The 14,640-nt window shown below is 32.6% G+C and overlaps 1 protein-coding gene, 1 long non-coding RNA gene and 1 pseudogene across 3 annotated transcripts; all 3 read right to left on the bottom strand.

The window, feature by feature from the left end:
* Positions 1–296: 296 nt before the first annotated feature.
* On the bottom strand, positions 297–2,857 carry LOC117130706 (annotated as a pseudogene).
* Positions 2,858–2,999: 142 nt separating this feature from the next.
* LOC103848901 (polyadenylate-binding protein-interacting protein 8) lies at positions 3,000–5,344 on the bottom strand. The gene is made up of 10 exons (XM_009125723.3): positions 4,787–5,344; positions 4,428–4,544; positions 4,302–4,346; positions 4,148–4,220; positions 3,964–4,076; positions 3,830–3,889; positions 3,703–3,750; positions 3,560–3,628; positions 3,358–3,419; positions 3,000–3,281 (listed from the first exon to the last, which is right to left on the bottom strand). The coding sequence occupies exons 1-10, from the start codon at positions 5,012–5,014 to the stop codon at positions 3,221–3,223; spliced, it is 876 nt and encodes a 291-aa protein (XP_009123971.1). The 5' UTR covers positions 5,015–5,344; the 3' UTR covers positions 3,000–3,220.
* A 6,994-nt stretch (positions 5,345–12,338) lies between these two features.
* On the bottom strand, positions 12,339–13,741 carry LOC117130707. 2 transcript variants are annotated; one of them, XR_004454002.1, is made up of 2 exons: positions 13,653–13,741; positions 12,339–12,609 (listed from the first exon to the last, which is right to left on the bottom strand). It is a non-coding gene; the product is annotated as an uncharacterized LOC117130707 (long non-coding RNA). The 2 variants fall into 2 exon arrangements; XR_004454001.1 differs by lacking the exon at positions 13,653–13,741 and adding an exon at positions 12,955–13,040.
* Positions 13,742–14,640: the final 899 nt, after the last annotated feature.

The following is a 14,640-nucleotide window of genomic DNA, read 5'->3' as shown; positions in this document are numbered from 1 at the left end:
GCCTGGCCAATGCCCCAAAATGATAAGATGAGCATGGCTTGAGTGGTAATATCAATCTACAATCAGAAAATGTAAATTTTCTTCTTGTTTTAATATCAAGTAAACCAAAACATGTAAATGTATAAAGGTCAGGTCAACTCGAGAATGATCCCAGCAGCACTTGTGAATACATGAATATTCTATTAGATTACGTCATGTGTGCAAACAAACTTGATATTTACTATTTAGTAAACATTCTCTCTTCGAATGAACATATTAATAAAATTAAGAAAAAACAGAAGGAAAACGATCTCTGGAGTTACAAAATCGAAAAGAACAATGCCATTATTATGGAAACCTTGACAACGTATAATGAAAAAAAGGTGAAAGGCGAGACCTTTCAAAGGCCAAACTATCGTTTAACTAGAGGCAAGATTCTTCATTCGAATCTAAACTTAGTTGCGACGATTAAGCTTTTAAGAATGTCTTTGAAACCTTAAGTTCTCTATTTGTAGTTCTGTGACACCTCCAAAACGAGCTTGTCCATGAACTGGTACTTCTTGTCAAATCCCCACCCAGGATTACTTGCATTACCAAAAATTTCAAATAACATCAATAATACATCTTCCTTAGAGATATCTCTGATTAAAAAAACAGAGTGATATCAAACCTTGAGGCTTAAGAGCAACACGATCTGCAAATCGTTTCACAGAGTCCGGTGCACTTTGGGGAAGTGTTGTAGCAATCCTATCGAGCTCCTCGTTCTGTTTCTTAGCAGTTACCCTATCAGGACCACTGTAGTGATCAACAATCTGTTTCATACGGGGAGCTTCCGCCATCACTTCTTCAATTGCTTCCTGCAAAAAAAAAAAACGAGAAGGTTAAGTGATCAAACGAAACAAAAGTACTGCGTGGATGCATAAAAAGCAAGCTGAACATTGTTTTACCTCCCATTCTTCTTGATCCTTGATCCCCTCTAAAGCCACTATGAAGGGCTTCACCTTCTCAAGACACTCACGCAGAGGCATTGGTGGATTCTCATCAATGTCAGGATTTGATCCAAAGTCAGGCATCAAATACTCTGGCTCACACTCAATCTACAAAACAAAGAGGGAGAGACAGAGAAAACTTAGAGACTCAACATCCATTTTCATGCAAAGCCAAACAACAAATAAGGCACTTTCTTCATGTTCCTTTCACTGAAAGACTAAAAACGTAAGATGGCGTGTTAATAGAAACAAGCACAATCTTATACGCTTCAAGGCAGTGTATGAATCAATATTAATAATGATATTGCTTCCTCAATAAATATTCACTATTCCTGATCCTACTCGAAGCGATACTGTCTAGCATCAAACTGTTAACTTCAGAGGCTGTGTTATAAATCTAAGAACATACAAGCACAATCTTCTACGCTTCAAGACGACCACAACTTCATCATTATTCACTATTCATGATCAAAATGTAAACTTTTTTTAATATTAATGACACTGCTTCATCATTATTCACTATTCATGATCAAAATGTAAACTTTTTTTTCTCCAGAGAACACAAAAAAGAGAGAAACTTTACCATGAGATTAGTATCATAAGCATCCACCAAGGCATCATGAGCAGTAGAAGGCAAAGCCTTTCGCAGATATCCTCATAACCATCAGCTAACTGTGCCATAATCTCATCTCCCATCTTCTTAGCAAACTTCTCTCCATCAGCAGAATCTCCAACGAATACACTCAAAGCCTCCTGTTCAGCTTCCTCTTCTTTCTTATCATCTCTCCACCCTTCACCACCTCTCCCCCTGCCTCTCCCTCTCGCTCCTCTCCCCCTTCCCCTGCCTCCTCCTCTTCCCCTCACACCGCCGCCTCCTCCTTCGGCGGCTTCGCCGCGGGAAAGCTGGCTCCTTGCTCTCCTCCCAGCTTCTTCCGGACTCAGTTGGGGTCGGGGAGTTGTATCCTTGGGCGGTTGAGCTCGCTTCTGACGCTGAGGAGAGCGTTGAATGTGGCGGTTGTCTTCATTTTGCACAAAAGGTTTTCCTCGACCTGCTCCACTTCCTAAAGCATTGGCTATGTTGTTCGGAGCCCTGGTGGTGGCGGCGCAGTTGCATCCTTTGTAGCCTCAAGCTTCGCAAATGGAGGACTTCCCTGAAAGCCATCCTTGGCTGGTTCAAAACGCGGTTGCTGCGGCTCAAAAAGCGGTTGCTGCGGTTCGAAACGCGGTTGCTGCGGTTCGAAACGCGGTTGCTGCGATTCAAAACGCGTTTGCTGCGGTTCGAAACGCGGTTGATGCGGCTGTGGAGGAGCTGGATGGCGAGGAGGCTCAGGAGAGAAAGGGGAAACGGGGTCTGATCCGAGGGAACCTCTCCGCGGCCAACGCTATGCGAATCTGGTTTGACGAATGAGGAGAACGGAGGAGAGATCGGATCGGATTGGATCGGGCGGCCACGACCGTGACCGTATCCGCCTGGGGATTCCGATGAGCCACGTGCTTGACCGACCGGTTCGTTCGGTTTTTCGGGTTCGCGATTGAAACCGAACTGTCCCGCTCCAGCGGCTGGGGATCCGGAACCGCCGCCGCGTCCACGGCCACGGCCAGCGCCGCCGTCGGAGGAGAAATGAGAAGTAGGTTGGATGAGAAATGGAGTGTGCTTGACTATGGAGGCAAGGCTAAAGCCATTGCTAGGGTTCGAGAATCTTCTTCCAATAGCTCCTCTCATCTGTTAGTGCGATTTGATTACACAATGGCTTTCGATCGAGGAGGACTCGAGGGTTTTTGAGTCACTGTGTTTAATCCGAAAATGGGGTTTTCCGAAACGATGTCGTTTTTGTATATTTTCAAACCAGTCCCTAAAGTTTTTCTATATGCGAGGAAAAGGATATATACTTTTGATTGATCCCTAAACCCCCCGTGGTTAGAGCCACCTTTGCTGGTTCGGAGTTAGCAAACCTTAAGCATGGCTTAGTATCAGCTCCAACGAGATCAAGAAAATAATATTTTACTTTCCCGATAACTAAGAATCAACCAAAAAAGAAACTAATAATCTTCCATTTTGAGAAAGAAGGTATAAATACTCGAATGAGTATCAGAACAAGAACTCAGAAAGTATGTTGATTGTTTGGTTGGTTCTGTCTCCACATACTACCGAACTGGGAGATATCTAGAAAATAATTAAAATGCCAAATTAAAAACGAAGTGTTTGCATCACTCTCCTTCATCAACAAAGCCTCTTCGGTTCTGTTTCTCTCCTAGTTTGTCGATGGTGATCGAGTGAATCGTGATCTCACTGGTGTCTTTGAAGGACTTACCCTGAAGATATTTTAAAAAACAAGGTTTCAGTATATCATGTTTTAATATTCAGCCAAAGATTAAATGCAAAATGTACCTTATCGGCTGAGATCCTAAGACTACTCCGCTGCAGTTCAGCGCCGCAACTGCACTCTCTGCCTATATTTCATCCCCAAAGCCAAAAAAAAACATATTTAGTTCTTCGGTAAAACTAAGAATCACAAGCCTTTCAAACTGACTTTATCTACTTGTAAAAGAAGACACAAAAGCTCATGTTTTGAAGACAGCAGGGAGCTTACAATGGCAAATTCAACAAAAGCAATACGAGTAGAATGCAACTGGTCACCAAGAAGCCTTATGCGAGTAACCTGTTTAATATAAGAAGAAAATCTTATTTGTTGCATTTTACAAACTTCATATTGTATTGTAGCTCTAGACTGACCTCACCGCAGGCAGACTCAAAGAAGATTCTGACATCATCTTCAGTGGCCTGCAAAAGTTTTAAAACAAGTCATCTTAAAAACTGAGAACAAGTACACAAAATGCATAAACAGGGAACAAGTGTTTACATTCTTGTCGACATTAGTGCAGTAGATGGTCCTTGTACACTTCTCCCTCTCATCTTCTGACTGAACACAACACAAAAAGGAGACATAAAAGTTCAGTTTCCAAACCTCAAAATGGAAACAGTTGTTTACATTACCCTGGGGAGAAATGTGGGATTCACTGGAAGAATAGCAGTCTTGGAAGGCAATACTCTAACTGGGTGATAACCTATCACTGTCCCACCGACACTCAAAGCAGCCCTTGCACCTTCTGCTTGAACCAAACATTCTTACTAATGTAAAATCAAAACTTTTAAAGAAGACAGCTTTAATATAACTTACGGTCATCAGAGAACTCAACAAACGCAAAGCGAAGAACTGAATTTGGATCTCCACAGATACGACAATCAACAACCTTCACAAGAAAAAGAACACAATGTTAACACTTAACCACACACACAAAGAAAAGGATCTAGCTTGTGGATTTTAAACTTACTTGTCCATAGCTGCTGAACAATCCAGCTAAGACTTCCTCAGTCACCTAATAAGAAAGAAGAATATAGAATTAGAATGATACAAAAGAGAAAGAGAGAGAGAGAGAGAGAGAGTTAAGGTAACTTACAGTCTGATCAATGTCAGAGACATAGACTGTTCTTCTAATACTATCATCTCTTTGAGCCTTGGAAGCTCTTCCACCTAACCTAACTTTCCTCCCTTGGTTATTATAATCGTTTCTTCTCTGTAATTATCCACAAAAACCAAACTTTATAAGGATAATTTAAAAGATCCTCAATTGATGAAATGTTAAGTAAAAACAGAAACTTTCTCTCTGAAAATCATCAAACAAAACCTCCAAAGCTAGAGACTTTTTATCATAATCAAGAACCCAAACTAAAACATCATCACATAAGCAGCCAATGAAATTCATTTACAGTTTCAACAACAACCCAACAAAAAAAAATCAAACTTTTTTTTTGTTACCCTGCTGCCATCTTTTTTGTAGAATTCTTCAACACCAGATTGCTTCTTAGTGATGGCAAAATCACCAGAAGACAGAGACTGGTTATTGTTCTTCTTCTTGTAAGAAGGGATAAACTCCTTAGCTTCAGGATTCAGTTTCTTCACTTGATCAGACTCCTCCGGTTTCACCAAGCTATTCTCAATTCCCTCACCAACACCAGAATCCACACTCTCAGTGATCGCAGCCATTTTAGATCGGAGATTCCCAAATACAACAACCCAAAGATTGATAAAGTTTCCAACTTTTTTGTGGGGTAAAGATTCAAACTTTTGGATGAGAGAAACTAAAACCAAAGAAGATTGGGTAAAATCGAGAAATGAGAGTTATCAGTGAAGACCCATTTAACAGAATTATAATCACAAGCAGACGAGAATAATGGTTGATCGTTAGATATATATATATAAATGTGATTCGGGAAGCTGAAGCGGTGGTTTTAGAGGGTAGCTATAGAGAGAAGACGAGGAAGACGGAATGATGGGTTTTTGGCCTTTTCTACTCTCTCCACCCAAGACCGCTTCTCTTCTCTTGTTTTCAGTAGAAAATTTGTTTTTTTTTTTTAATAATTAATATACTTTAACAAATAGAGCTCTTTTTCATGGTAAATGAGCATCGTTCAATTGTTTTTATCAATTAATTTAGTAAAACTTCATAATACTCCCTAAATCGATGCAATAACCACTATAAAGTTATTATTTTCTTGATAAACGGAGACGACAAAGGCTTCAAACCTCTTTGAACGTCATCATATGTTAGTGCAGGATGCAACTAGGCATTAAAACAATATTGTCATATTTTTTGAAATTTTCTCAAAATCTATGGGCTAACCCCTACAAAAATATTGAGTTTTTGGTAAATACTTTATATACTGAAGCCTATAATCTTTAGTGTTGTTTTAACATTTCAACCATATTCTACATTTGTATTAATGTATGTTAAATTCTTTTTCATGCAAAATGAGCATCGTTCAATAGTTTTTATCAAATAATTTAGTAAAACTTCATAATACCCCCAAAATCGATGGAATAACCACTATAAAGTTATTATTTTCTTGATAAACGGAGACGACAAAGGCTCCAAACCTCTTTGAACATTATCATATGTTAGTGCAGGATGCAACTAGGCATTAAAACAATATTGTCATATTTTTTGAATTTTTCTCAAAATCTATGGGCTAACCCCTACAAAAATATTGAGTTTTTGGTAAATACTTTATATACTGAAGCCTATAATCTTTAGTGTTGTTTTAAAATTTATACCATATTCTACATTTGTATTAATGTATGCTAAACTCTTTTTCATGGTAAATGAGCATCGTTCAATAGTTTTTATCAAATAATTTAGTAAAACTTCATAATACCCCTAAATCGATGGAATAACCACTATAAATTATGATTTTCTTGATAAACGGAGACGACAAAGGCTCCAAACCTCTTTGAACATCATCATATGTTAGTGCAGGATGCAACTAGGCATTAAAACAATATTGTCATATTTTTTGAAATTTTCTCAAAATCTATGGGCTAACCCCTACAAAAATATTGAGTTTTTGGTAAATACTTTATATACTGAAGCCTATAATCTTTAGTGTTGTTTTAAAATTTCTACCATATTCTACATTTGTATTAATGTATGCTAAACTCTTTTTCATGGTAAATGAGCATCTTTCAATAGTTTTTATCAAATAATTTAATAAAACTTCATAATACTCCCTAAATCGATGGAATAACCACTATAAAGTTATTATTTTCTTGATAAACGGAGACGACAAAGGCTTCAAACCTCTTTGAACATCATCATATGTTAGTGCAGGATGCAACTAGGCATTAAAACAATATTGTCATATTTTTTGAAATTTTCTCAAAATCTATGGCCTATAATCTTTAGTGTTGTTTTAAAATTTCTACCATATTGTACATTTGTATTAATGTATGCTAAACTCTTTTTCATGGTAAATGAGCATCGTTCAATTGTTTTTATCAATTAATTTAGTAAAACTTCATAATACCCCAAAATCGATGGAATAACCACTATAAAGTTATTATTTTCTTGATAAACGGAGACGGCAAAGGCTCCAAACCTCTTTGAACATCATCATATGTTAGTGCAGGATGCAACTAGGCATTAAAACAATATTGTCATATTTTTTGAAATTTTCTCAAAATCTATGGGCTAACCCCTACAAAAATATTGAGTTTTTGGTAAATACTTTATATACTGAAGCCTATAATCTTTAGTGTTGTTTTAAAATTTCTACCATATTATACATTTTTATTAATGTATACTAAACTGTTTTTCATGGTAAATGAGCATCGTTCAATTGTTTTTATCAAATAATTTAGTAAAACTTCATAATATCCCCTAAATCGATGGAATAACCACTATAAAATTATTATTTTCTTGATAAACGGAGACGACAAAGGCTCCAAACCTCTTTGAACATCATCATATGTTAGTGCAGGATGCAACTAGGCATTAAAACAATATTGTCATATTTTTTGAAATTTTCTCAAAATCTATGGGCTTAAACCCTACAAATATATTGAGTTTTTGGTAAATACTTTATATACTGAAGCCTATAATCTTTAGTGTTGTTTTAAAATTTATACCATATTCTACATTTGTATTAATGTATGCTAAACTTTTTTTCATGGTAAATGAGCATCGTTCAATTGTTTTTATCAAATAATTTAGTAAAACTTCATAATACCCCCAAAATCGATGGAATAACCACTATAAAGTTATTATTTTCTTGATAAACGGAGAGCACAAAGGCTCCAAACCTCTTTGAACATCATCATATGTTAGTTCAGGATGCAACTTGGCATTAAAACAATATTGTCATATTTTTTGAAATTTTCTCAAAATCTATGGGCTAACCCCTACAAAAATATTGAGTTTTTGGTAAATACTTTATATACTGAAGCCTATAATCTTTAGTGTTGTTTTAAAATTTATACCATATTCTACATTTGTATTAATGTATGCTAAACTCTTTTTCATGGTAAATGAGCATCGTTCAATAGTTTTTATCAAATAATTTAGTAAAACTTCATAATACCCCCAAAATCGATGGAATAACCACTATAAAATTATTATTTTCTTGATAAACGGAGACGACAAAGGCTCCAAACCTCTTTGAACATCATCATATGTTAGTGCAGGATGCAACTAGGCATTAAAACAATATTGTCATATTTTTTGAAATTTTCTCAAAATCTATGGGCTAACCCCTACAAAAATATTGAGTTTTTGGTAAATACTTTATATACTGAAGCCTATAATCTTTAGTGTTGTTTTAAAATTTATACCATATTCTACATTTGTATTAATGTATGCTAAACTCTTTTTCATGGTAAATGAGCATCTTTCAATTGTTTTTATCAAATAATTTAGTAAAACTTCATAATACCTCCTAAATCGATGGAATAACCGCTGTAAAACTATTATTTTCTTGATAAACGGAGACGACAAAGGCTCCAAACCTCTTTGAACATCATCATATGTTAGTGCAGGATGCAACTAGGAATTAAAACAATATTGTCATATTTTTGAAATTTTCTCAAAATCTATGGGCTAACCCCTACAAAAATATTGAGTTTTTGGTAAATACTTTATATACTGAAGCCTATAATCTTTAGTGTTGTTTTAAAATTTATACCATATTCTACATTTGTATTAATGTATGCTAAACTCTTTTTCATGGTAAATGAGCATCTTTCAATTGTTTTTATCAATTAATTTAGTAAAACTTCATAATACTCCCTAAATCGATGGAATAACCACTATAAAATTATTATTTTCTTGATAAACGGAGACGACAAAGTTCCAAACCTCTTTGAACATCATCATATGTTAGTGCAGGATGCAACTAGGCATTAAAACAATATTGTCATATTTTTTGAAATTTTCTCAAAATCTATGGGCTAACCCCTACAAAAATATTGAGTTTTTGGTAAATACTTTATATACTGAAGCCTATAATCTTTAGTGTCGTTTTAAAATTTCTACCATATTCTACATTTGTATTAATGTATGCTAAACTCTTTTTCATGGTAAATGAGCATCTTTCAATTGTTTTTATCAATAATTTAGTAAAACTTCATAATACCCCTAAATCGATGGAATAACCACTATAAAATTATTATTTTCTTGATAAACGGAGAGCACAAAGGCTCCAAACCTCTTTGAACATCATCATATGTTAGTGCAGGATGCAACTAGGCATTAAAACAATATTGTCATATTTTTTGAAATTTTCTCAAAATCTATGGGCTAACCCCTACAAAAATATTGAGTTTTTGGTAAATACTTTATATACTGAAGCCTATAATCTTTAGTGTTGTTTTAAAATTTCTACCATATTCTACATTTGTATTAATGTATGCTAAACTCTTTTTCATGGTAAATGAGCATCGTTCAATTGTTTTTATCAATTAATTTAGTAAAACTTCATAATACCCCTAAATCGATGGAATAACCACTATAAAATTATTATTTTCTTGATAAACGGAGAGCACAAAGGCTCCAAACCTCTTTGAACATCATCATATGTTAGTGCAGGATGCAACTAGGCATTAAAACAATATTGTCATATTTTTTTGAAATTTTCTCAAAATCTATGGGCTAACCCCTACAAAAATATTGAGTTTTTGGTAAATACTTTATATACTGAAGCCTATAATCTTTAGTGTTGTTTTAAAATTTATACCATATTCTACATTTGTATTAATGTATGCTAAACTCTTTTTCACGGTAAATGAGCATCGTTCAATTGTTTTTATCAATAAATTTAGTAAAACTTCATAATACTCCCTAAATCGATGGAATAACCACTATAAAGTTATTATTTTCTTGATAAACGAAGACGACAAAGGCTCCAAACCTCTTTGAACATCATCATATGTTAGTGCAGGATGAAACTAGGCATTAAAATAATATTGTCATATTTTTTGAAATTTTCTCAAAATCTATGGGCTAACCCCTACAAAAATATTGAGTTTTTGGTAAATACTTTATATACTGAAGCCTATAATCTTTAGTGTTGTTTTAAAATTTATACCATATTCTACATTTGTATTAATGTATGCTAAACTCTTTTTCATGGTAAATGAGCATCGTTCAAGGGTTTTTATCAATTATTTAGTAAAACTTCATAATACCTCCTAAATCGATGGAATAACCACTATAAAGTTATTATTTTCTTGATAAACGGAGACGACAAAAGCTCCAAACCTCTTTGAACATCATCATATGTTAGTGCAGGATGCAACTAGGCATTAAAACAATATTGTCATATTTTTTGAAATTTTCTCAAAATCTATGGGCTAACCCCTACAAAAATATTGAGTTTTTGGTAAATACTTTATATACTGAAGCCTATAATCTTTAGTGTTGTTTTAAAATTTATACCATATTCTACATTTGTATTAATGTATGCTAAACTCTTTTTCATGGTAAATGAGCATCTTTCAATAGTTTTTATCAAATAATTTAGTAAAACTTCATAATACCCCCAAAATCGATGGAATAACCACTATAAAGTTATTATTTTCTTGATAAACGGAGACGACAAAGGCTCCAAACCTCTTTGAACATCATCATATGTTAGTGCAGGATGCAACTAGGCATTAAAACAATATTGTCATATTTTTTGAAATTTTCTCAAAATCTATGGGCTAACCCCTACAAAAATATTGAGTTTTTGGTAAATACTTTATATACTGAAGCCTATAATCTTTAGTGTTGTTTTAAAATTTCTACCATATTCTACATTTGTATTAATGTATGCTAAACTCTTTTTCATGGTAAATGAGCATCTTTCAATTGTTTTTATCAAATAATTTATTAAAACTTCATAATACTCCCTAAATCGATGGAATAACCACTATAAAGTTATTTTTTTCTTGATAAACGGAGACGACAAAGGCTCCAAACCTCTTTGAACATCATCATATGTTAGTGCAGGATGCAACTAGGCATTAAAACAATATTGTCATATTTTTTGAAATTTTCTCAAAATCTATGGGCTAACCCCTACAAAAATATTGAGTTTTTGGTAAATACTTTATATACTGAAGCCTATAATCTTTAGTGTTGTTTTAAAATTTATACCATATTCTACATTTGTATTAATGTATGCTAAACTCTTTTTCATGGTAAATGAGCATCGTTCAATTGTTTTTATCAAATAATTTAGTAAAACTTCATAATACCCCCAAAATCGATGGAATAACCACTATAAAATTATTATTTTCTTGATAAACGGAGACGACAAAGGCTCCAAACCTCTTTGAACATCATCATATGTTAGTGCAGGATGCAACTAGGCATTAAAACAATATTGTCATATTTTTGAAATTTTCTCAAAATCTATGGGCTAACCCCTACAAAAATATTGAGTTTTTGGTAAATACTTTATATACTGAAGCCTATAATCTTTAGTGTTGTTTTAAAATTTATACCATATTCTACATTTGTATTAATGTATGCTAAACTCTTTTTCATGGTAAATGAGCATCTTTCAATTGTTTTTATCAAATAATTTATAAAACTTCATAATACCCCAAATCGATGGAATAACCACTATAAAGTTATTATTTTCTTGATAAACGGAGACGACAAAGGCTCCAAACCTCTTTGAACATCATCATATGTTAGTGCAGGATGCAACTAGGCATTAAAACAATATTGTCATATTTTTTGAAATTTTTCTCAAAATCTATGGGCTAACCCCTACAAAAATATTGAGTTTTTGGTAAATACTTTATATACTGAAGCCTATAATCTTTAGTGTTGTTTTAAAATTTCTACCATATTCTACATTTGTATTAATGTATGATGAACTCTTTTTCATGGTAAATGAGCATCTTTCAATTGTTTTTATCAAATAATTAAATAAAACTTCATAATAAACCCTAAATCGATGGAATAACCACTATAAAGTTATTATTTTCTTGATAAACGGAGACGACAAAGGCTCCAAACCTCTTTGAACATCATCATATGTTAGTGCAGGATGCAACTAGGCATTAAAAAATAATTTATCATATTTTTGAAATTTTCTCAAAATCTATGGGCTAACCCTACAAAAATATTGAGTTTTTGGAAAATACTTTATATACTGAAGCCTATAATCTTTAGTGTTGTTTTAAAATTTCTACCATATTCTACATTTGTATTAATGTATGCTAAACTCTTTTTCATGGTAAATGAGCATCGTTCAATTGTTTTTATCAATTAATTTAGTAAAACTTCATAATACTCTCCTAAATCGATGGAATAATCAATATGGAATTATTATTTTCCTGATAAACGGAGAGCACAAAGGCTCCAAACCTCTTTGAACATCATCATATGTTAGTGCAGGATGCAACTAGGCATTAAAACAATATTGTCATATTTTTTGAAATTTTCTCTCAAAATCTATGGGCTAATCCCTACAAAATATTGAGTTTTGATAAATACTTTATATACTGAAGCCTATAATCTTTAGTGTTGTTTTAAAATTTACACCATATTTAAATTTGTATTAATGTATGCTAAACTCTTTTTCATGGTAAAGAGCATCTTTCAATTGTTTTTATCAAATAATTTAATAAAACAATATAATACACTCCCTAAATCGATGGAATAACCACTATAAAGTTATTATTTTCTTGATAAAATGGAGACGACAAATGCTCCAAACCTTTTGAACATCAATATGTTAGTGCAGGATGCAACTAGGCATTAAAACAATATTGTCATATTTTTTGAAATTTTCTCAAAATCTATGGGCTAACCCCTACAAAATATTGAGTTTTTGGTAAATATTTTATATACTGAAGCCTATAATCTTTAGTGTTGTTTTAAAATTTCTAACATATTCTACATTTGTATTAATGTATGCTAAACTCTTTTTCATGGTAAATGAGCATCTTCAATTGTTTTATCAAATAATTTAGTAAAACTTCATAATACTCCCTAAATCTATGGAATAACCACTATAAAGTTATTATTTTCTTGATAAACGAGACGACAAAGGCTCCAAACCTCTTTGAACATCATCATATGTTAGTGCAGGATGCAACTAGGCATTAAAACAATATTGTCATATTTTTTGAAATTTTCTCAAAATCTATGGGCTAACCCCTACAAAAATATTGAGTTTTTGGTAAATACTTTATATACTGAAACCTATAATCTTTAGTGTGTTTTTAAAATTTCTACCATATTGTACATTTGTATTAATGTATGCTTAACTCTATTTCATGGTAAATGAGCATCTTTCAATTGTTTTTATCAATTAATTTAGTAAAACTTCATAATACCCCCTAAATCGATGGAATAACCAATATAAAATTATTATTTTCTTGATAAACGGAGAGCACAAAGGCTCCAAACCTCTTTGAACATCATCATATGTTAGTGCTGGATGCAACTAAGCATTAAAAAACTATTTTCATATTTTTTCAAATTTTCTCAAAATCTATGGGCTAACCCCTACAAAAATATTGAGTTTTTGGTAAATACTTTATATACTGAAGCCTATAATCTTTAGTGTTGTTTTAAAATTTATACCATATTCTACATTGTATTAATATATGCTAAACTCTTTTTCATGGTAAATGACACTTTCATTGTTTTTATCAAATAATTTCTTAAAACTTCATAATACTCCCTAAATCGATGGAATAACCACTATAAAGTTATTATTTTCTTGATAAACGGAGACGACAAAGGCTCCAAACCTCTTTGAACATCATCATATGTTAGTGCAGGATGCAACTAGGCATTAAAACAATATTGTCATATTTTTTGAAATTTTCTCAAAATATATGGGCTAACCCCTACAAAAATATTGAGTTTTTGGTAAATACTTTATATACTGAAGCCTATAATCTTTAGTGTTGTTTTAAAATTTCTACCATATTCTACATTTGTATTAATGTATTTTAAAAAAAATTTCATGGTAAATGAGCATCGTTCAATTGTTTTTATCAATTAATTTAGTAAAACTTCATAATACCCCCCTAAATCGATGGAATAGACAATATAAAATTATTATTCTTGATAAACGGAGAGCACAAAGGCTTCAAACCTCTTTGAACATCATCATATGTTAGTGCAGGATGCAACTAAGCATTTAAAACAATATTGTCATATTTTTTATTTTTCTCAAAATATATGGGCTACCCCTACAAAAATATGAGTTTTTGGTAAATACTTATATTACTGAAGCCTATAATCTTTAGTGTTGTTATCAAATTTATACCATATTCTACATTTTTATTAATGTATGCTAAACTCTTTTCATGGTAAATGAGCATATTTCAATTGTTTTTATCAAATAATTTAATAAAACTTCATAATACTCCCAAATCGATGGAATAACCACTATAAAGTTATTATTCTTGATAAACGGAGACGACAAAGGCTCCAAACCTCTTTGAACATCATCATATGTAGTGCAGGATGCAACTAGGCATTAAAACAATATTGTCATATTTTGAAATTTTCTCAAAATCTATGGGCTAACCCCTACAAAAATATGAGTTTTTGTAAATACTTATATACTGAAGCCTATAATATTAGTGTTGTTTTAAATTTCTATCATATTTACATTTGTATTAATGTCGCTTAACTCTATTTCATGGTAAATGAGCATCTCAATTATTTTTATCAATTAATTTAGTAAAATTCATAATACTCCCTAAATCGATGGAATAGCCAAATAAAATTATTATTTTCTTGATAAACGAAGAGCACAGAGGCTCCAAACCTCTTTGACCATCATCAAAGTTAGTGCGGATGCAACTAAGCATTAAAAAATATT

Source organism: Brassica rapa, unplaced genomic scaffold, assembly GCF_000309985.2.
Source record: "Brassica rapa cultivar Chiifu-401-42 unplaced genomic scaffold, CAAS_Brap_v3.01 Scaffold0663, whole genome shotgun sequence".
Taxonomy (NCBI): Eukaryota; Viridiplantae; Streptophyta; class Magnoliopsida; order Brassicales; family Brassicaceae; genus Brassica; species Brassica rapa.
The sequence above is the reverse complement of the archived record's forward strand: the minus strand, read 5'-3'. Positions and strand labels throughout refer to the sequence as shown.

Bases quoted from the DNA above. Each gene is read 5' to 3' on its own strand.
- LOC103848901 (XM_009125723.3), bottom strand. From the start codon at position 5,014: ATGGCTGCGATCACTGAGAGTGTGGATTCTGGTGTTGGTGAGGGAATT. The intron at 4,545-4,786 runs GTAACAAAAAAA...GGATAATTACAG, and splicing joins ACAAAAAAGATGGCAGCAGG to AGAAGAAACGATTATAATAA. The intron at 4,077-4,147 runs GTAAGTTATATT...TGGTTCAAGCAG, and splicing joins TGTTGAGTTCTCTGATGACC to AAGGTGCAAGGGCTGCTTTG.